This window comes from Megalops cyprinoides, chromosome 18 (genome assembly GCF_013368585.1).
Source record: "Megalops cyprinoides isolate fMegCyp1 chromosome 18, fMegCyp1.pri, whole genome shotgun sequence".
Taxonomy (NCBI): domain Eukaryota; kingdom Metazoa; phylum Chordata; class Actinopteri; order Elopiformes; family Megalopidae; genus Megalops; species Megalops cyprinoides.
Window position 1 is genome coordinate 19,576,031 of NC_050600.1, and position 24,832 is coordinate 19,600,862.

At 38.9% G+C, this 24,832-nt stretch overlaps 1 protein-coding gene across 3 annotated transcripts in view; it reads left to right on the plus strand.

Moving 5' to 3' along the window:
- Window positions 1–8,109, plus strand: part of LOC118793199 (follistatin-related protein 5-like) — a 125,279-nt gene extending 117,170 nt beyond the window's left edge. For all 3 annotated transcript variants that reach the window (XM_036551257.1, XM_036551259.1, XM_036551258.1), the window contains one exon: window positions 5,434–8,109. In XM_036551257.1, the coding sequence (XP_036407150.1) occupies window positions 5,434–6,136 (703 nt within the window). In that variant the 3' untranslated portion in view covers window positions 6,137–8,109. The remainder of the gene's footprint in view (window positions 1–5,433) is intronic.
- Window positions 8,110–24,832: the final 16,723 nt, after the last annotated feature.

A 24,832-nucleotide genomic window follows, 5' to 3' on the forward strand; every position in this document is an offset into this window, starting at 1 on the left:
AATTTTTGTCTAACTGCTTATTGCCAATCAGATGGGCTATGTTTTGTTTTGTATTTTTATTATTTACGTTTTGTTCTTTAAGCTGTACAGAGTGGAATTTTTGCCTTCATTATGATTTAAAAACAAAGTTATTGTAGAGGTTTATAAAAAAGCAGATCAATTGTAACCTAATCAAAATTCAACACACACCCAAGCTGCACAGATATAAAAGATGATTTTAAGGTGTTATTTGCACCTATTTTCAAATGCAAATCAATAGCAGAGAAGCCAGAAAAACACAAAGCAGTATGTTTCATTCTTGCCTGTTGCTTTTCTTCCAAGATGAAACAGCCAGTCAACTCCATTTGCCAACTGAGGCACAGACAAAAGATGGTGAGCCAAAGTGCTTTGGATGATCAACTTAATAAACCTATAAACTGTGTCAAAACTTTTTTTTTTTCACCAGATGATAAATTGTGAACTCATGTTCAACTTTTTATAAAAATATATAATTGAGACAAATGTACTTTGTGCGCCTTTAAATGACCAGAGACCATCTTTAAAGAAAGTATTTGCTGCAATGTATTCATGTTAAAAAGTGTAACATTTCTGGTCACTTGAAAAAGATTGATATCAATATTCAATTTCCACCATGCAAAAGAACCACTTCATGGTTGCTTTGCCTTCTCAGCTATATAAAGGGATGAAATCCTACCTGCAGATACTTTGTCTCGCCTTAACACGCTTCGGTTATATTGCATAATATTGTACAGTGTTGCCTTTACCTACTGTACACTAAGCCATGCTTTTGATCTAAACTGTATAATCCAGGCAAAGCCTCTCCTGTATTTAGTGGAGAAAGGAACTTTTGAAGGCGTAAGTGTGGAGAAGCTAGCCAACACTTCTCACAAAAATAAGCAGAAAGAGCAAGTGTTCATGAAAGCCCAATAATGTATTTTAAAAACCAACAAATGAAACCAGCTGGAGCATATAGTCAGTTGAAAAAAGTGAGCCTCCTGCTTTCCAGCCACACACCTGTATTTAACATGCCCCTAATTAGGCAGGTGTGGCTTGTTAACCAATGGCAAATTACACATATTGACAATTACAATGAGCAACTAAACAGTTAACCTGTAGGGAATGACACTGATTGATGAGCTCAGTTATTTACAAGGTTGAAAATGGAAACATCCTTAAACAGTTAACAAGTTAAAACAACTAACAGTTCAACAGTCAGTAGTTTTAGGGAAAGTTATGTGAAGGTTCTCACAGTAAGATAACAGGAGAACATCATTTGCCAAGGTGTCAGCCCAGTAAATATAGAATGTCAGGCAGAGGGACCTGAGGTGATGAGCTGGCCATTACAGACACCAGACCTGAATCCCACTGAGAGGCTTTGGGACTGAATTTGAGTACGAGAGCAGAACCCTTGGGTCCTGCAAGAGCTCCAAACTGTAAACACCATATGGGACGCGCTGCCACAGGAATGCAATGCCTCTAAACCTGAACTGTGACTGAGCACCAAGGAGGTGCGACGATTTCATTAAATATTAAATTAAAATAAATAAATATTGAATATTTTTAATGTAGCATTTGCTGTGTAAGTGGCTACACGCGCGGTGTTATAATGAAGACTTTCACGTTCAGACAGTTATCTTTCGGGTCAGTAATTCTGCTTGACTGCTAATGTAATTCCTCTGTGCTCAATAACACCCTCAAAAAATGAGCTACAGGGCAGAAATCACTGCAGATCACAGCTAAGATAAAGAACAGCTGCAATAATAAGTAGGACTTCGGCATAGCTCCAGTAAAGCCTGGCTAAATACTACTGAGACTTTTGGGGATTTACTGTAGGTCAATAGCAGTAGCATACAAAGATGCTTTACTACATAAAGTAGGCTGCACCCTTGTTATTTCAGGTTGTGATTGTTATGAAAGTCTTTTTATGTTCTAAACCCATGTATGGAGGAGTACTTAATATTTTCTTTAAAATGTTACATTAAAATTCATGTTGTTGAAATATTAAATGTAGCTTTGGAACAAAGGTTCCATAACAGCTGTTTGGGAAGAACATCAGTATGTAGAATTATGCCATGTTTTCATCTAATCTACACTGCGATTGAAATAACCGTGCAATGAAAATATTTTACCCATAAATGTTTGTGCTTATATATTCAACATTCAAAGAATTTTTAAATAAATAATACATGTCATTTTCCCCAGTGCTTTATTTTATATGCATGTTCACACACTCTAATCTTAAATAAATCTTAGATAAATTCATTTATCAATCCAGCTGAATGCCCATCACATAGTTTTCCCAATACAAGACAGAAAGCTTTGCATAAGTAAAACAAACTCCCTTCTCTGTCCATGGTCACCACAATTCATGCATCACTGTGTTTGTTTGTCAGTTGCAACCAAATGGAAGTGAAAATACTGTATAAATACGATTAGCGCAAATATGCTACTAAGGCTGAGGTGTTAATTTAGTCTGGTTCAGTAAATATTTAATTGGTGAAGCAGCCATTCCCAGTTTGAAAATAAACAGACTGCACTTTCCTTGATTTTTTTTTTGTTGAAATTCAGGGTGCCATCAGTAAAGTTGCGAGTAAAAGTTGCAGTAAAATTGTATTTTTGTATTCTTCTTCTTCTTCTTCTTATTATTATTATTATTATTATTATTATTATTAAACATTTAAGCTACAACGAGGAAAACCAATTAGACAAGTCAGATTACCATAAACTGGAAATGGCAGTGAATTTTTGTGATATTCCCATTAGCACTGTAGATACCTACCATAACATAACTACTATACAAGCTAAATAACCCTAATTGTTAGATTTGTATGATGCGTTTGGTAACCACTTACAATAAAGTACAAGAACAATACGCTTCTGTATTGTATGTCAGAGCATTCATTGAAGTACCTGAAGAGCAGAGCGCATACACACAGTCCTCCCATCTTGGATCCTCTAGTAGAGGTGCACTTAGTGGTGAGCGCTGTGTAATTTTACAGGCCACTGTTGGGCTTTGTCTAGCCCACTTCTTGGTAAAAGTGAGCTCACACCGCTGAGGTGTGACAGGGTCAGCTCGGTCACCTTGATCTCTGCTGTTCTCCCTCATCTCCTCTCCCTCCTCCTCTCTGCTAACACCTCTGTTCTTTCCACTCTCCTCGTCTCCGGTGCTCCCCTCTTTCCCGCTTCCCCACCTGCCCTCTCTCTCTCTGCACCCGCCATGGTCATCTCTTTCTCTTTTTCTTCCTCGTCGCTACCTGACCTCACCATCCTTTCCCAAACACAGCCAGCTTTCTTTTCCTTTCGTTCACCGTCACCGTGCGTTTTCAACTCGAGCACCTCTTTCACAACATTTCAAGGCATTTTTTTTTTTTTTTTCCTTTTTTTAAGAATTATTTTAACGACCTTTTCTTTAAGAGCAGTTTCTCAGAGCGGGTGAAAGACGAACCCCAGGAACCTTTACCTTTACCGCGCTCTCTCTCTTCCAATTATCCTCCTGTTATCGTCTCATTGCACAAGCGGCGACCACACATGCACTCTGCACTGGCCTGCCATTAGTCAGCTCCACCACGTGGGCCCTTCCAGCCTCACTGACTCACTGTCCTACAGCAGGGAGCTGATGATGCTCTCTATATCCCTCGATGTGACGCTCCTCTGTTTCTCAGCAACCTCAATCTGCTTGCATTTATGCTGAGCCTTCAAAATCGAATAACAAGATCAAATATTAAGATGGGGAGCCAATATATCCAGATATGAGCAGCAGCGGAGTACTGTAGTATAATGGAGGCCATATTTTTTTTACTTATCAGCTTCTCATGTTTGTAAGAGAACAATATGATGCATTCAGATGTTCAATTACTTATTCTTTGGGCTGTCGATAGTGTAATGCAGACAAAATTGATTGCAAAGAAATCAATAGTGCTCTTTTCAAGCATAACGCTTACATTCAGCTCCACAGAGAACATCCACCCAAAGTGTGGAAGAAGTGGTCATCAAAGGGTGATGACTTTCAGAATATTTACATATTACCTGTGTGCTTGTTATTGTTGTAAATCATGATTAATAAGGTGATCCACCTATCACTTCATCTCTTAGACTCTCTAGTCTTACAATGTGAACAAACTTTAAACAGAGGTATAACCACAATCGTTCCTGCATTCTTATCTAAAAATGTAACTGTTCACAAAGGAATACATCAGTTGTAGCTGATGAAAAACAAGAACAGATGGCTCTGAATGTATCTATTTCATTTAATTAAACAGAATGTTTATTGTTAGAATGTTGACATTGTTACCCAGGTGTCTATTTTTATGACCCATGGATGATGTAACTGTTAGGAATTACTTTAACCAACTTTACGGATTTTTTCCCCTTTTTTGTAACACTACCACTAAAGTGTTGCAACTCAGGGAGCCTTTTTGTGAAAGTGAAATATAAAGTAAATAATAAAATGAAGTACTGTATGTTTATGCATAATAATGCACTGTGCTTAGTGCATGCATGAAAATAAATTTGTACTGCAACTATTTTATTGGAGACGTTTTATGTATTTTATGGTGTTATGTATTTTAATATGTATTAAGAATGTGTTTCATTAATCCTATGTTGACTGTATACATTTTTAAATGTTTATTAAGTGTAACCTAAACAGAGGGTAAAGACATCTTGCAACACATTATGTTGTAGGGTTATTGAATTTGAGACTCAAGCTGTGTACATTCCCAGTAGGGTTTTCTCTTTGGTTTTCCCCTAAATGTCTGTAACTTTCCATTAACCTTTAAAATGTGTTGCCTAATTTTAGGATGATGTGCAAAGAAGTGGTCATGCATTTCATTAGTCACACGCATTAGTGTTTAGATTTTGTTTAATGTAACTATACACAAAGATTTGTTCTTTCATTGTTTCTTGCCACCTTCTCCTGGGACAAGGATCACAGGCATTTCAGAATTACACCTTCTTCAGAGTCCAAATTGCAGAATGAGCATTATTTATTTGAAAATGATTAGTAAATATCAACATTTCCTTTGCAAACCTATGGGGGACATTCTGTCTTACTGTTATGGTTATAACTTTTAATGATGAATTTTAAGAAGTACTGAATTTTTGAGTAATGAATTTAAACAAGTGCTTCATTTTTTCTATTCTTACAGATTGTCGGCTGAACTCACGATACTGCACTTCAAAAAACAATCCTTTCTTAATTTATTTTTTAATTAGTAAATTTTCTGAAGTGTTCCTGTCTGAATTTATGTGGTCATTTGTATAATGAAGAATACATAAACTGAAAATACACTGTGATGCACTGAGTTTGGATCATGGCACATCAGTCTGACACTTTTTGCATAGACTGACTCCTCATCTTCTGTAATGTTAACCAAATGGAGAATGAACGAAGCATTTAATCCTGTAATTCAAAACCGCTTTGTCTTTTGCCAGGTTCGGCTTCATCCTCCACAAAGATGAACCTGCGCTTCACAAGATTGATCTGGAGACCACATCCTACGTGAAGAACATCAGCCTGGAGGCGTACGGATGTGTCCCCAAGTCCCTGGCCTACACCCACCTGGGCGGGTACTACTTCGTCAGCTGCTGGCCCGACGCTGTCGGTGCCGTCCAGCCCCAGCTCATCGTGGACGGCGTAACGGACTCTGTCATCGGGTATAACCGTGACGTCACCGGCACCCCCTACGTGTCCCCGGATGGACACTACCTGGTCAGCGTCGACGATAAGGATGGCCTGATGAGGGTTCAGTCCATCACGGTGCGGGGGGAGATCCAGGAGCCCTTCGACATCCACACCAACCTGCACATCTCCGACATGGCTTTCCAGAGCTCCTTCACCCAGGTGCACCAGTACAACCTCTTCGCCAGCTCCCGGCTGCAGACCGACGTCCTGTTTGTCGAGCTGGAGACCGGCAACGTCAAGATGATCAAGAGCCTGAAGGAGCCGGTGAGGGCTGCTGACTGGCGCTGGAGCCGGAAGAACCGCGTCATCATGGACAGTGGACTGTTTGGGCACTTCCTAATGACGCCCTCGAGAGAATCCGTATTCATTTTGGACGGGCGTCTGAACAAGCTTAACTGTGAATTAACTGATGTTGTCAGAGGTAATACAGTCATGTGGGTGGGAGAAGTGTAGAGGTTTGGCTTTTCCTGTAATTGCACTGAATTTAAACACGAAATGTACACCCTCTATACCTTCTATAGAGTGTAAAGTAAAAACAAGAAATGAACCAAATCACCTGTCTAAAAATCGCATAAGACTTTGGGCCTTTATCCAAAAAGAGAAATTAATGTTTTCGTGTGTGTGTACATTGGCAAAATTTAGAAGCCAAACAAATATTCATTTGGATGGCCCCACAACTGAGGAAGTAAATCAATTGCCTCTTTCAGATCAACTCTCTGATAGATACAAAGATAAATAATTTATCCTCAGAGAAGCAGCAGAGAACTTTGAATCACCAGAATAAAATCCTTTCAATGAGCAGCTGCTATTTACAGCCACAAAAAGGGTTTTCACTGACCTTTCACATTTTGGTATCTCCACACTGAGCTCCTCCACTGTTAACTCATGCTTTTGTGCCTTGAAGGAATACACATTCAAGAACAGGAGCGAAATGTAATTAATCCCATAGAAACTGCACATTAGATTTAACCTTCCGTTGTGGTGAGAGGCTTCACATCCATGTTTGCGTAAAGTGTTTAATTACAACAGGCAGATCCCTTTTCAGACTAATTAGAAGCTTCCTTATTGAGATTATTTTGATTTTTAAAGTGCAGGTTGAGATGTTGGCGATGACTGTACAGTTGAGAACTTCCCTGAACTGTGATATTACACATATTCTATAGAGGGAATCCTTTAAACATGCTCCAGTTACTAATACAATTATTTCAGAAGGGCAACAATATGCTGTTGGATAAAACATAAGAGAATAAAGTGCAAACTATGTGAAACTGAAAAGTTCACATTTGTAAGAAGCGATGTTGATTGGAAACTGTGTGTCTGTCCTAATGAGGTGTGGTTTATGGTAGAGTGTAGCTGTTGACATAGTTGTGTTTGTTGTAATTTATATTTGGCGAATCGAGGTGCACGATGAGCATAGGTACAATTAAAAGAAAACCCATTTGTAAATTTGATAAGAGTGTGCAGTGCATTTATTGAGAATTATCCAGTGGGCAGTGGTCTATTTCGTGTTGTATGCAGAACTTGGTTTTAATGTAGACAGATGCTCTCGCGGGGTTTTGTGCAAAAGGACCACAAGTGTCAAAAGTATCCAACCAATGTTACAAATGTCTGTCGGTCAGTTTTTGACAAGCACAAGACCCCATGTGCTTTTAGAATAACTCTCCCTGGATGGATATATTCTATGCATTTTCATTCTTAGACCCTACTGTAGGGCAAATTGGGAATGGACTTTTTGGATTTAACTATTTTAATTTGGGATTTCTGACATAGGCCCAGATTTAATCTACATGCAATGTGCTTTGCCCTTGACATTTACAAACAGATTTCAGTAAATGCAGCATTTTAATTTTCTTGAAAACACACCATGAGTTTTTGGCAACAACTACACTTCAAATTAACAAATGTAGTACAATGTGTATTGAATATATACCATTTGCTGAAATGAGTTCCTTGACAAAGCGCATTGCAGCTGGTCTGTAAGAAAGGCCAAATCCTGCTGAATGGTTGTCTATGGAATAGATTTTATATTCTTTTTGATTTCATGTAACCAAATTGTTTAAGGCAATCATTCAAAATTTTTATTCTTCTTATGTATTGTTTCATGTAGAATATAACCCCTCAAAACCCACAGCATTTTTACCTGTTTTTTTACTAGTTTTGTTATGTACATACTGTAGCAGCCATGTGTAATCTGTGGGGCAAACTACTGTTAATTTTGGTATATGTCTTTGAGGGCTCAGTTTATTATTTCTAGAGACTGAATTAGCTTAATTTTTAAAGAAAAAAAAAAACCCACCAACATCAATTTCTCCAAATCTGGTCAAGTACAATGTGGTGTCACTTATAACATTGCCATCTGCATTTAGTCATGTATTTTAATTAATGTGGTTGCTGTTTATGTAGAAAGATGCTTGACATTAACAGAATAAAGCCAATTCCTTCAAAAATGTTCTATGATATCTGTTTTATTAATTTAACAAAATTCAGCAACTGTAAGTGTTTATACTGAAGACATTTTGTTATCATTGCAACTCTAGAAAGAAGCTACAGTGCATGACCATTTTTACACAGGTGCTAAATGGGACTTGTTACAGGTGTGTGCACTTTCTATATTACATTACATTACATTACTGGCATTTGGTAGTTCTTATCCAGATCTTATCCAGAGCGACTTACATAGGTTCCAGTTTTTACATTCTATCCATTTATGCAGCTGGATATTTACTGAGGCAATTCTGGGCTAAATACCCTGCCCAAGGATACAGCAGCAGTGCCCCAGTGGGGAATTTAACCAGCAGATTTTTGTTACAAGCCTTGCTCCCCGACCACTGTGCTGTGAACTTACTATTAAAATTATGTCATTGTATATGCTGATAACAGAATATACAAAATCACATCAAATAAGCCATTCAGCAATGTAATCAGCAATGTAATTTTAGTAACAAGAGCACAGACTTACAATTACTTAACAATTGCAGGTCTCAGCTTCATTACATTTATCCGGTCTTCTGTCTTTTTTTTCTTCAAATCTTGGCACACACACACACACACGCACACACACACGCACACACGCACGCACACACGCACGCACACACGCACACACGCACACACACACGCACACACACACGCACACACACACGCACACACACAGTGCCCTAGACATATATTCATACCCTTTTTTTAATTGAACATATGACAATGAAAAAATGTTTGAACAAAAAAATGAAATAAGTTGCAAGCAATAAGCCCCTTCTGAGGGCTTAGCACAAACAGAGTCAATATGAATTAGCCAAACCATATCTCAGTGACAATTGCGACTTTGGGTTAGATGAGCTTAGAGCTTTATGAGCACAGGCCGAGCTTCACCGGCAGGCTTGTAATGTTCTTCACCCCGGAAAGGTAAAGCACATGCTGAGAAGGTCCCCTCAGTGGAATATCGAGCTGGCTCCCTTTTGCTTTGGTGTCTCTGCATCTCGGTCCTTTTTTCTTTCGGTTAGAATGAAGGGAACAATGAATTCTGCATCTTGCATCCTTTTTTCAGGTTCAGAAAAAAATCGATGCTCTGGACTGGCAATCCCAATCTACTGGCTATCGCACTCCAATAGAGCATTTGGAGTTTAAACTAAAGAAAGCAGTAAACGGAGTAAAATTCAGTAAAATTCAACTTCTTTTCATCAAAGCCAAAGCTTGTCAATGATGTTTCAGAAGCGGGTGATTACAGAACCTTTGCTTTCATCTCAGTACATGGTGTGATTATTCATCTTTGCCTCGAATGCCATAGAGATTATTTTCAAAAAGGTGGTACTAGTGTGCCCCACCTATTGTCCTTCTTGCTTCCCCCAGCATTTGTGTTTGAGTGGCAATGACAAGAGGCTAGTGCTTTGAGTTGAAAAATGAGAGTGAGATTCCTCTTCCAGTTTTCACAATAGATACTGCAACAGCACAGGTAGTTTTTGCAAGTTTTTCCAAATCTAAGTATATAGTGTGGAAGTAATGCACAAACAGTTTAATCCCCTACTTTATACTGTAGTCTGTTGTGTTCGACATTATTTAAATCCATCACTCTCTGAAACAAAGACTGGCTGCAGACTTTCTGTCATATAAATGTGCTCTGGCAACATATCTACAAAAGCAATGCTTAAAATGGAGCAGACAGGCTATTAATGCCGCTATTTAGAGGAGTTAATGAAGCCTTTGATTAATAAAATGTTGAGTAGCAAGCAACATTTTCTGCCAGTCAATCTGAATTTCAATCAGTCAGAGACCCATTATCAGTTAAAGGCAACACTGGGAAAAGAGTCTCTCCACCTAAGACAAATACATCTCATCTCAGTTTTTCAGAATATAATCTGTACAGAGCCATTCACAGTGGCAGGGGAATTCTTAAATGATGCCATATTTCTGCCATTATTGTTATTTGCGCAATGTCCATTTGCATACCTGAAGTGAAATGTCTCCCATACATTGAAAATGTTATGCTGTTATGCATAAGGCTCCAGATTTCTGGAGAAAACAGTCTTTTTGACCACAAAAAGGGAAGGCTTTGCATCTCTCCCAATATGAAAAAAGCCAAGCAGTCAATGGAATATATTAATCTAGAATTATAGTTTAAGACAATTCATATGCAGATTGACTATGCACAATGTAAATAACACTGGATAACTCCGGTCGAATGTGGAATGTCTGCATCATAATGCAACACTGCTCAGAAAATGCCAAGTCGGAGGCTGTTTGAATTTATGAGGAACCATGACACAGTATTAATGCCAGGTCACGCCGAGACTTTCTTTCAATACGAACAGGGCTTAACTTGCACTCTTTGCACCCAGTGGATGATGGATGGAAACAAAACTCATTTCATTTTTGCGAGCTCTCTGGTGGAAACGGCATTAGACATAAACAGAGAGAAAACAACCTGCAATAGTTTGCAAGCTAAAGAGGCTAAGGGTACACACATATTACATTATACTGCATGCTATATTACATTATACTACATTTTCCTACAACATACACTTTTTTTCTTTTGCCTCTCAGTCATATATAGTATACTAGGAAAGCTACCAACACATTGCAAAATGAGGACCCACCTGTCTACCCAATTGATTTGCTTTCTTTAGCATCCCTCAGTATACCGTTTTGGTAAATGTACCTGAGATATGGTAAAAGGAATGACAGTTTCTACCTTGTAGCAGATGCAAGAGCATTATACTCACTACCTGTGGTGCAAGGGGGGCAGGTCAGTGGGGCTCCCTTCTTTTGCTGTGTTCTCAGTAGTTCTCTGGCATCCTGTGGAAGCTAGCGGGACTTAGCTTTCACAGGCTGTGCTCACCATTCGCTGGCAGAAGATGACAGAGCTGGCAGCTGGAAATCTAAAGAAGTCAGTCCCCCTCCTTGTGCATTCCCTCTGCTGTGTGCCTTAGCAGCTAGTTAGCTTGAACCCCCATACTGTCCCATTAATTAATTTATTTATCCTCATATTTTTGATACATTCATGTAATTGCTAATTTGATTGATTTTATATGCTCTTGTATTTATTTTTTACATTCATTCATTCATCTAGTTCTTGATTTATTTTTAATTCGCCAGCTCGACATCAAGGTGTCTCCAACAGATACCTGTACCTTTCTTGCTACTGATGGCCTTGGTGATTGCCTTGGTACCCAACCTGGTTTGCATATAACAAGCATAATACCACAACAGTCTCATAGCCAAGTCATAGGATGCCAACCTAGATCGCACAGCCAAACACATAATACCTACATGTGTTATCACTTGCTGTAATACTGCATGTGTGGTAGGCTGAAGATGATCATTAAATCTTGTTAGGACTCATTTTTGCCTGCCGGCCAAAATGCTTGAAGGGGCCAATGCTTGTCAAAAACAATATTCTAACTGACCAAGCGCAACAGTTTCTAACAAACTAACTGAAGCGCAAGTCCTGAATTTTATTGTCCTGGAAAATTCAGCAACAAACTGCACAACAAAAGTCTTTAATTTTTTTATGTTCTAATGTCCAGTAAGTAAACGATCATTGGAAGATGCTACTAACAGAAGAATAAAACATTATTAAGGTTAAGACTGCTGGCTGTTACAGTGAAGTTACAGTAATACAGGTGACCTGCACTGCAGCAGTTATGTTTAAGTGGAGCTGTCCTAATGGAGCAAATGAATTAGTATTTTATTGTACATTTCAATAACTGAGATAAATTAGGGTAAAAAAAAAAACAAGGTGACAGTGGCAACAAAGCATTTCTGCAGCAAGACACCGTTCAAAGCTTAACAGTGTGAAATAAAAAAAAAAAAATACCGCCAGTTAAATGAGTCAAAAATTCTTGTGAAATTAAACCCATGTCAAGGGTTTTCCCAGGATCTTACAGATGCCTATCTAGCTTGCACATTTTAGCTCTGCAAAATATTTTATAGCTGATGTTATTTTTTCATGAATAATTTTTCATGAATAAATTGCTTTCTTCAGTTTCCTCATGTGCGCTTTCCACACTTGGGCAATGTATTTTTGGCATTAAAAACTGAATGAATAAAACAATTTACCCAAGCGAATCAACATAGTTGGTATCAACATAGTTTTCAAGAAGCAAAAGAGACCATTTTATCTTTTGATTTAAAATAAGAGCCTGCCAAGAGGCAAACTCTGAACACTCCTCCCGTGGTTGTACACTTACCACCAGTCAGATTTGTCATTATGAAACCAGAAGCATAACTATACTGTTTTTCTGTTTATTGAATATTGACTTGTGGCCAATTTCAGTCAGTAATTTCCCCACTGACCCCAATTTTATAAATGATAACAATTCAAGGGAAAACAAAAAGATGTGCTGGTGAGTGGTCACATGCTGGTACTTTCTTTAGCAACTTTCTTTAGCTGATACATTCAACCCTGATTGGTTTTGTTACAATAAGTTTTGAAAATAGAGAAAGCTTTTCAAAAACTGCCTGATTGCTTACTGAGGTTTGAAAGTGAAGAGAGTTAGCATGGGTCACCACCAGATGATGCAGCTAAGATTACTACTATTTGTAATTTCTCAGTACAGACCAGAACTCAGGGATATACAACAGTTATCAACTGTTTCTAATAGGATGCCTGCCCATTTCTTTCAAATTATTGTGCCTCCATAGTTTTTCCTGGTGGATCTCTGTAGTATGCGCAAAAGGCATGCTCACGATTGCACCAAATCTTAACAAGCTCCTCATGTTCGACCTCCATCCAGCACGTTTTTGCCATGGTGGTTGTGTCTCATTTCCATTGTGACTTTCCTCTTCCACAGCTGTTGCTGCTGCTTGTTGCAACTCAAGAGGAAATGCCAGCTGGCAGATTACATTACAGTGTTTTTTATTGGCTGCTGGCAGACCTTATTGTAAGCTTAACTTGTGAAACCAAACACTGGATAATTTTGCGACTTCGCAGAAACTACACCACCCCTTGTACAGGTGGAAGCTGTGAGAATGGTAGCTTGCACTTAGATTTTGGAAAAACTGACAAGTGCTTGACACAAGATGATATTTAATGTAACACGATGCACAAATTCAGTATGCAGATGTGAGGATACAAAAAAAAATCAAAACCAAAACACTGCAGACTTGCAAGGCCTATTACAGGGCTAAATCATAACATTCTTAGCTTTAGTAAGACGACGACTGTGATTCCCACTGTTTCAGTCACATGTTGAAATACCACTATTGGAGTGCCAGATGATTTATAACATACTCATGAAGGGGTAATGAGAACTGAGTTTACATATCCCTCTAAACTGGGAAAATATGTTGTAGGACAGTTTGAGCAAGAATGATATTGGAGCAAGAAGGATATTGGAAATGATATTATGTATATGACGAACCCTATAACCTTTCCTACATGGGAAATGAAATGATTTGGATTTATGTAATAATACTGACCGATTTTGCAGAATTGATACAGATCACTGCGGTTCAGTGACCACAGCATGGTTATATTGTTAGACTGTCATAACCAACCCCCACAATGGTCAAATGTAAAGCTTAGACAGGTAAATTTTAGTGAAACTAGAGTGTGTAAGCAGTTTAGACCGGGAACACTGAATGGGACATGGAGTACATTTTTACAGAAATGTTGTCTAAACACATTCCAGAATCAGGGAATATAATGTAGGATAAAACGGCTTTGCAGTGAATATGCGAGTCTTTATGAAAGCGTTTAATAAGTTTCTCAAAAGAGGACAGCTCCAATAGTACTAAATTTGACAATTGTAATATGAGCTCCAGGATTTAAAAAAAGAGAAGCCAAATTATCCATGAAGCAAACACTTTTTTCTTCTTTCACATTTTTAATACTGCAGTCAGAAAAGTTAAAGCAAATATCGAGAACATTAAAAGAGGGAAGAACTTTCTCCTTTACAACAACAAAGACATTGTAGACTCAGGCCACCAGTGAAGAGGCTACAGATACTGCCAATACTACTTGCCAATAGTAGTTCATTAAATTATATGTACTATATCAAAGGGATCTTAAAGTCCATTTTGACATAATTTGATATAAACCCTTCACACAAATCTTTTTCCAATCTAATAGCTTCCAGAACAACATTCATCTGTAGACTGAAAACAGGCTAAATGGCATAATCTCATTTGTGCTTTCTTGTGTTCTTATCTGATTGTGTAGCTGATAATGATGAAGATGTGTATCAGTAACATTATTTTAGCTCCGTAATGTGACCAATTCTTTGTGACATCCAGTATATATGACTAGAAACTGATTTTCACAGAAGAGTATGCAACATGAGCAAGATACACAGCTTGTTTACTTGCCTTGTTGCTTCCTTAGTGTACCTACGTCTTTCTTACCAAAGTAAATGCCTCTGTAGCTGCTCACTGGTAACATAAACCCAAATTCACACTTGTTAAACTTCTATTTTTTCCCGCTTTTGCAAGGTTCGATACACCGCATTAGCTGCCTCCTTTACTCAATCCCTGTATTAAATGACAAGAGGATACATAACTCCCACTTCGAACGAGGCAGTGCTTTAATTATCTATCCTCTGCCCTTCATCTTCCTCCAGCCAAGGTAGGAGCCGCCTGAGAGCCAAATTTAGTATTCTCCGCTCCGTTCACCAACAAAGCCCTTTAATCAATTTTGTAACTTTCTGGCTGGAGAGCCAGCGATGCCTCACTTCCCCGTCCGCGTGCCAGGTGACGAATGGCTGAACCCCTGGTATATACAACATCAGACATCAGGGCAGCATCTCGTCATGCTCCTCTGGTCTATCTGCAAACGCGTTCAGCGGCTTTCAGATTCCTTTCCCGAGTTCTGTTCACTTGCATTTGCAAGCAGAGGAAAGTTATCTGTGCGATTTTTACATGCCTGGGTAATTTTTGATTTCTTTTCTCTCTTCTTTTTGAGGTCTCATGTGCATATTCATTTCAAAGATTAATGACAGTAACAATATTCAATGCCAAGAAGACAGTAGTTTGAGAAAGTAACTTTACTTGGGCTAACTTCACTTGGGGTTACCTGATCAGTTCATCATTTGATAAGTCAACATTAGCATGCACTACTATTACAAGTTTTATGTAAGAGCATAGGGTAATTCAGAAAATAAAATCATGATTTTTGTACACACACACACACACACACACACACACACACACACACACATACACACACACACATATAGCACACACACATATAGCACACACACACACACACATATAGCACACACACACACACACATATAGCACACACTGCTGCAGTGGCTCTTTTTTTGAGGTTGTAAACTGTGATCTGGAGCAGACATGACAAATAATAGCCCTGGTGCTGAGCTGCTGAGAGTACATGCATTATCCTCTCTGGCCTGGTTGTCAGGCTTAGCTTGCTGTCATCAGCAGGGCATGACAATGCAACTATGGCAGTAACCCAGGAGGACCCACATCGCTGCATGCATATCAATGACAGTGCTCTATGGGACCATTGCACACCAGTGAAAGGCAACGAACTGATACTCCTTAGCAATGCCAACAATTATGCTATTATGATTTTCTTCCCTTTTCTTGATTCTTGTACAATGTGAAGAGTTGAGTGCACAAGGAAATAAGGAAAAATGCTATGTGAGAAATGACAAATACACACGCTGCAGTTATAAAGTACAACTTCAAAAACAAGGGGTTCTACCCCAGAAAATAACACGTCTAAATAAAGACCAAACAGATGCCTTACAGAGGTTACTGAGGGATTTGTGGAAGTTACAAAGTCGTGAGGTACAATAACAGCAATTACAGCGGGAGCACGTTTCACATGTGTTTCGCACCAATTGCTACTCCATCAGTTTACAGAAAAGTGGCGATTGAATGGCGCGGTGTCAGTCTTAACTGCAGGCTGCAGTTTCAGGGCAGGTCAGAGTTCAGACCGGAGATGGAATCTGAGGGTGGCTTCACAGTGTATCTTTAGAAGGCAATAGAGAAGGTGAGGGGTGACCCTGTTGGTCTGGCAGAATCTCATTACACCACGGACGGGCCAAAGATGAGAGGGCCGAAGGGCAGCAGAGAGAGAAGACAAACAAATGGCTGGCAGTGTTGGAGCAAAGCAGGTGAACAGGGAGCAGAGGAGTGTGTAGAAAAGCAGGTACAATGCAGTTAAGACCATAGCTGCCAGGACCCATATATAGAAAGGGGTGCTTTCAGTTGTAATCGGGCCTTTAATTGGGACTTTTATTGCGCATCTAATTGAATGAATGATCTCATCTAGGTCAAGACTAAAGCTTCATTTTTTTAAATATTCACTTAATTGGTGACGGTTACTTCTGTTTGCTTCTCACAAAACAGTGAGGTTTCACATCATTGGGGATAATTTATTTTGTGCAAAAAGCACAAAAAAATAAGGCTAGCCTATATGTGTTACTCAAAGTTACCCCAAAGACATGGGGTATTGCAGCTGAATTGAAGCCAGACCGTGGCAAGTTTTCATGCATTTCAACACTTGTGGTTGTTGCCAATTCGATGCATGCTGTGTTGCTCTTATGACATTAAACAGGAGCGTGGTTACAGACTTGTGTGGTCAATTGCAACAAACCTGTATCAGCAGGCTGCTAACAGGATCTGCACAGCATCAGCATACGAATAATTAAATTAAAACAACCACAAGATAATGTCATGATGATCCTGTTCTCAGATAGCGGTTGTGATGGTCTTTTGAGTGTTTTGTTTGATGTGATTTAGTTACTGTTGTCGGGTAATCCTCTGATGCCACACACATTTGTTTGTTGCTCAGATAAAAAAGAAAGTCTTTAACAAGAAGGCTTTAATTGTCCCTCATCTGTCCTGCATCCTACAAATCTGACTTTGAAGGAGTGTGTCTGTTCAAAATCGATGTACCTTTGATCTATCTATGCTTAGAATGTGGACACTTGCTATAGTACAGCACATGACACAGTTATTTTCCAGTTGTTTAAAATGTTTAACATTTGTCTGGTTACCCCTGCAGAAAAAGTCTGTTCTCATGTCCAGATAAGGTGCTGGACATCGTGCTGCATGATGCCACTGACTGCAACAGTAGGATGTTTCTGCAAAGTTACTGCGTAGTTACTTGCTTTCCAGAATGACTGCATTCTTAGTAAACTGGACATTAAATTCACACTGGCTGTGGCCGCACTGAACCCGCATGTGTTTAGGTTGCATCTGTAGTATCCCCACTGTAAATCTGGCACAGAGCCTTTTACAGGGGCATCCCCCATATCTAACAATCAAACATTTTATCATAAGAAGTTCAGGTTAATGCAGTCCGAGCGTCGCAGGTGCATTTCTCTGAGTTCCTATTCACTCCCATCCCTGCATTGAGCAAACAGGCAACCACTAATTCACTAATTGAATCACAAATCAACAAAGACATCCTTGCTCATGGGAAGGCCTGCATTTCACGCTGAGCCCGACCGGGCCTTCTGCCAGACAGCAATCACGAGGAAATATTCCTCATCCTACTACTCAAGTGCCTCGTACGAAATTAAGCGGAAGCACTTACATTTGCAGGGGCTGGCAGATGTGGAGCGCCTCTCTGCACGTCTTGGGCAGTCGAGGCTGTGGAGCAACAAATTAGGGGGGGCGGTTGAGAACCTGTGGTTTTAAGTTAAACCCTCCAGCCTCTTTGTCATAATGAGAATTATTTAAAGCAATGCAATAAAAATGAACTGAAGGGCACTGTGGCGAAATGCTAAGGTGCTGCAATGCTACTTTAGACACAGTTAAGTGAAAAGGAACCAGCTGCTGATGAGTGATCCTTACTTCAATTGACAAGCTTGTTATGAGGAAAACGCCTCCCTGTTCTCTGGCCTCCCTGTTTCTCACTCTTGGGCCGCCTTTGATATGGGCACTTATGTTCTGAATAAGTTATGGTAGCTGTTTCAGACACCGACGCTCACCAGTATACACATGCATTGGCATACTGATCACAGTAAAGTGCATACAGCAGGGAAGAGCTGTATAAATATTTTTCATGTATACTGTAATGGATCAGCTATGCATCATATATAAATTATGGTGGTGAGATTGAACTCATTCAGTCAGATATTGCATGGAGAATGGCAAATTACCCAGGGTGGCTGTAAGTAGAAGCAATTTCTCAAGAAATCTGTTCCGATTAGAGGTATAATAAAAATAAAATTAATCAGACAAAGCAGATGTAGGAAGTGGATGTCAATATGAAGCTGGACTTAGCTCAGTGATGGATAAACTGGTAATACCAGCCCCTCCCTACTGCAAGAAACAGATGGATGGTGTTAGAGGTGTGGAGGCACACACTCTCTGGAAGGGTGAATAGCTGTAGTTCTAAATTAATGGACATCAAAGGCACCAGCAACAACTGCTGTGTGTTATTTCTTATCATATTGGCAAAATGAGAAAATAATAACGAAAAACATTCTAGTTTGCCCAAATATGATATAATGAATCGCAACTGGATTGACACTGGGGGGAAAAAAAACAGTTTCAAATATAAAGGAGTTCATTTTTGTAGCATAACTGCAAAAATGAATCACTTGTAAGAATATAATTGCTTCCTCATAAAGGAGTGTTAACTCCAGTTAATTAAAGTCACCTAAAAGACAATGGTTTCCTTCACGGTGTTATTTTGTCCTGGAATGCTTCCCTGCTCTTCGCATATCTGTGATGCTTTTTAATTACACCTACAGTCCCACCCTAAGAATGAACTGACCTTATCAAGAAGCATGACAAACACGCAGGACCCAGAAGAACGTGTTCAATCAATAAAATGTAAATAAGCCGTGCCACACAGCAAATAAATTGTAAAGGAAATGGATTGGCCGAGGAACAAATAGACACTAATGATATTTTAATTAAAGGCACACAAAACCATAAAAACAACGTTGGCAAACAACGATCGCCTTGCCGCCAGTGATTAAGAGTAATTTGAAGTGTTCCGCTTCGCATTCTGTACCCATGAACCAGCAGTGAACCTTGAGCCCGGAACGTTCCGCTCATCTCCCGGAGCTCAAGCTCTCCATCATCCCCCTCGCTCCATCTGCAGGGTGCTCGTTTGCACTGATCCTGAATGCTAATTACTAACACAAATCAAGAGGAGCACCAGTGCTTTGTTGGGAGATGTCAGCGTGGCGCGGCTGGTGCAGGTTTGATGTTAACAGGTAGATTCGGTCACAGTCCCCCTTTTTTTTTTTTTACCTTCTTTTCTGCCACAGTTATTTTGTGGCATTGTTCCAGGAGCTCCAAGGCTTACAGGTGAAATAAAACCATCACTAAAAGGGTGCCCAGAGTGTTACTTGCAACCCTCTGGGACGGCATGACAACCAACATACGACTGTAGGACACATTCTCAGGCGCAGTCTGTTGTTTTCTGTATGCACTGTTATTCATTTGACCCTTTTTTATGCATTTTCTGTACCTCTGCATGTTTTCTGGATGTTTACATCTGTATGCATACTTGCTCATAAGCTGCTTGATACTGTAACATTACATTACAGCCTTCACTTAGTAGAGAAGTACAATATCTTTTACAATGAAGACCAGTTAAATACCACTGTATCATAATAGAATATGTGAGATATATCCTAAGTGGTTAAAAAAAAAAACATTCTGGTAAATTATAGCAATTTTCCCAGTACTACTTATCGTAATTGTTATCTTCGTCCAGCTGTACCTGACAGAACTAATTTGAATATATTGTGCTTGTAACACTTCAATTATTTTTGTTAGACTTTTTCCTGCATTTTACACTTGGATATGACACAGGTTGAATGACCTCATACTCCTTAGATGGTAAGATGAAGAAACATAGGACCGAGCTACGCAAAAGAATTTAGAAAACATTGGGTAAGGGCCGCTTTATAATAGTGCCTGTCCAGTTTGTGGGAGGTGATGTCAACTAAATTGTTTAGTACAACTTGGCTTTATTTTGATATCAATAACTGTAAAGGTTGGCCAAATTTGCATATGTTTCTACTGACTTATAGAGCAAAACGTGGCAAAATATAAATTGGTATTGTTGTACACCACGGGGCAGTGATTAAACCTACTAACTGACATTTTAAACTGGACTAATATTCAAACATGGTTTAAATTAGACTGAAACTTTAAACCTGGATTTTAAAAGTTTGCTTTCTAAAAATAAAATCTGAGCTACTCCAGAAATATGACAGGTAATAATTTAAACTCTAAAGGAAGTAGGTGTAGCTTCAACAGTTTCCCTGTTGGACTCGAGGAAAACGGATTTGAAAACCAATGAGCACCACAAAGGCCAGTCAGAGAAGCAGTGATTGACAGGGGCGAATGAATGATTGACTGTGATGAGACGTTACCTCAGGCACTTCCATACGAAGGTACATGGCACAAAGGAAACACCGCTGAGGCAATACCATTGTTTGAGCCAAGGTTTTCACATGTTTCTGTCTGGGGAAGTCTGTTCTACAAATGTTGATCATTGCAAAGTTTTTGGCATCTGGAACTTTTCTTTGTGAGACTGGGGATTTGCATAGTGTGTATGAACCAACAGTAAAGCAAAGCAGTATATAAGGTCTGCAATGCCATATGTGAACTGAAGAGAAATTATAAAAAATTCCCTGATGCCGCAGATCCAATTACAAGGTACAGATCTAAGTGCATGAGAACCTCCCTGGAGTCACTGGCTGCATAGATGGATGCCATATTCCAGTCAAGTGTCTCTCCACAACAGATGCTGAAGACTACAAGAATCCTCTCCATAAATGTTCAAAATGGAGCATGTTTGGCATATGGAGGAGCTGTGTGCAATGTCTGAGGAAAGCAGTAAGGTTTTATCCAAGAAGATGATGAATTTTCACCATTGCAGCAGCAATGCCTCACAATAACCTGTGACAACACAGCTGCCTAGATCAGCTACGCAATGATGGAGATGAACCAGATGTTCTTACAGCTGAGGTAGACAGAATATGATAAGGTTCACACCATATTTGGTGTAAATCTTTGCATGAAACAGCAGACATGAGTTCTTATATATATATATACATATACACACACACACACACACACACACACACACACGTATAAGCTCTTGACAGTGTCCTTGTGTCCTTCTTATATGACCTCTAGTATATTTATCTCAGTTGTGATTATTGAGACATAACCTCAACAATGCATATCATGTCTGATCTACAAATTTGGAAAAGAGCTTCACTCCGTGACCTTTGGACAAAAACCAATAATATTATTTCTGCAGTTGTAACAAAAAGACATTTAAAAATTTTGTAATTGCATTCAGCTTTCATATCTTTGTGCTCTTAAAGACTAATCATTATTTCACAAGGCTTTTTTTAAGCTGCACACCTGACAAGTTTTTGAAAACAACACTTTGGCAGCTAACGTGTGCTCTTTAGCTCATTATCATTTGTAATATGCACTCTGAATCACTACCACACCTACATGGGGGAATATTATTTCATGCCTTTTCCATACATGCGTGGGTGCTAAAAATAAATTTATAGCACGGCATAGTACACATATACACACAATCATTCGGGTTTGTCCTTTTCCAAGCAGTATCTCAAAGAGATTCTTTCTCATGTTATCTAACATCCATGGGTAACATCAGTGAAGACAATTATGTTGCTTATCTTAGCTAATGGAGATAACACGCACACCCAAGCGCAGACACGCCCGTATCACCTCTGCCTGAGCTAATTGTGAGGTATTTGAAGTAGCCAGCTGCTGCTTCTCACATTTAAAGCGGTTTTAAAGAATGAGTTCAGGAGTACCATGCATACAATGTTCTTTCAAAAAACAGGATTAAAAAACAGACTTCACAGGACTGGCAGACATTTTGCATACACAGAAAGACAGTTAAGCACTGCTTCACAGCCCTATACTGCAGCCCCTTCAAAACAGAAACCCTTCACCTTTACACCTGCCTTTACGCTGTGGATAAACAATTGAAATCAGGTGTGTTGACAATGAAACAATTAATGTCACCTGTTCTGAATGACAGACAGTGAAAATCACTTAAGAGGGAGCTGATGACATGCTAGCAATATTTTAGCTCTCTGTTACACAAATAAAGGACAATACAAACATACTTGGAAAGAAAAGCATGAAACCTGTCATACAATAGGAGAAATTAAAGTCGATTTTGGTGAACCATTTGAGAGCTGCAAACACTGTTTGATGTGGTGTCATTCAATTTCAACAAAAGGTTCATGAAAGTCAATGGGCCTTCACTGAGGTGGTGTCTTTGTTGGCAGTCTGTATCCTTGGCAAAACATTTTCTTTTTTACATGGCATGGCCGTGACAACAAAACTGACAGTGAAGCTTCAGCATGAAATATTTTCCAGCTTAACCTTGCCAAACACAGGTACAGCAAGGGAACTCCTTCAGATTGGCAAATGCCTGTAGCAGCAGTTATATGATGAACAGGGATATATGGTATTTATATTATCTTTTTTAAAAAATCAAAATATAAGATGTGCATAATAATAATAATTATAGAGATTATCTGACTAATATCACCCTGCTTTATATCCCAACCCTCCTCCAGTTTTTTCTCAATAAATCTGGCACATTCCTGCAAACTAAGGTCCAGGTTTTCAAAGCGCTTAACACAACCATCTAAACAGTATTTTGACTATGTAAAACAGCCAAATGCCACTGCAAAAATGTATTGTTTACATTTCTGGCATTGAACGCTGCGCCTCTGCATGGTGGCACCAGTGGATAATATTGAAACCTGTAAAATCCCACCTCACTTTATGCAAGTGTTCTGTACCACAGTGGGGATATTAAGCAGGTTGACTGGACATATTGTGAATAAAAAAGTAAAATATTGCTGTGGAACTGAGGAATATTTTTTTAAGGGGGAGTGGCACTTTATGTTATATATCTAGTTAGCTAACATCTTCAGCCATAAATAGACATAAAACAAGACAGCCATCTACTCTCTTTGCTATTTGGATAGGCCTATAAAAGTCTGACTTAACAGCGATACAATACAATATCATTGCCTAAGGAACAATATAATATATTGGAATATATCTAGGAATTCACTTAGAATATACTTACAGTCCTAAGTGAGATGTGCGAATAACTAATATGACTGCTTCATTATTTAACTATATTAAATTCTTTAAGTCTCAAATATTATGTGAAGTTACTATGGTGTACTGTAGAATGTAAAAAATCTATTTGATGCCTATGCTAAAACATGTTGCAAAGCTCTGTGGCAGAGCAGAAAGTCAGGAGTCATCCTTCTCTGTGGAAGAGAAAAGAACCACATGAGGCAAGCTCTGTCATCTCTGCCTGATCTGCGATGTGACGCCGCTCAGTCAAGCAATGGCTGGAACCATTTTCAAAATACAGAAGCATGACTTCTTGTTTCATATCACAGACAATAAATGTTCAATAAATGAATTGTCAGAACATTCAGAAATAAGCCAACAGTATATCTTATGTCAAGATCATATATTTTTTTTTTTAAGTTGTGTTGGATGATTTATGAACAGCTAGAATTACACGGGTAACACATTTAACACAATGTATGGTGTCATTTTTTCTTTGTCACTAATATTGCGCTATGATTTAAATGGTTCTCAACATTACACATTTATTTTCAAAAACATCACCATTAGTATGTCAGATCTTCAGCCTTTGAAAACAGGAAGCACTTTTTAGTCGACATAGCTACCGGTCAGAGTAATGGCTGAAAATGGATCCTGCTCAGCTATGGAGCAGAGTGTAATTTTGTGCTTGAATGGTTCTTGCAATAGGTCTCTGATGTCAGGTTTCACAGCTTTTTGTTGTTGTGCCCAACTAATAACCATCTCTATAGCCGAAATTAAGAAACTGATTGGATGGGTCTTAAACAGGAGACAACGGAGCGAGAGGAGCTCTGTGTGCACTTTTCAGACAGTAAACGTATACAGAAACAGATATAGCAGATGCACTGATTTTGGAAAGGTTCACCACAATCAATCACGCAACAAAAGCATTGGTGGGGGAGCCTGGACTGGAGAAGCAGAATGGCAGAGAAGGTCATCTTAACCAATTATGGATCATTGCATTCATATCAGAAATCATAAACAACAACGCCCAGCCATACAATAATTGACAGCCATGCTTCTTTTAGATCACTAAAAACTCACAGCATTGGGGCATGAGCATACCTGCTAGAGCAACAATATATGCCCTATAGAAATGCTAGCTAGCACAGGTGCAACTGTAATGTTTGTTATAGTTATGCTGTCTTCTGTAATCATTACTATGAATAGGATTTGGAAGTGCAGGAAGTACTATCGTAACCTGGCATATAAAAACGCAATTGTGAAAAAGACAGTCAACAGTGTCAGATTAACACATGCATTCCAGTTTAAATTATCTTTGTTTCGCATGATAACTGCAAGACAGTGTATATAAGTATAAGCACAAGACGTGTTGGCAAAAATAGCAACAGACATAAATAAATGAAAAGCAGACTAGATATTTCAGGATTTTTTTCTAATTGCCATTTTAAATGGTTTTCTATTCACAGTTTACAAAAAAAAGAAAATAGATGCATATGTCAAATGCAATTGTGGCACTTGTTTGTTGGTTACCAAGCACTAATCCAAGTGCTACAACAAGATGTGTGAAATGTCTGACACTTACCCGGTTTGTTTGTTGTGCTGTGGTGTCAGCTG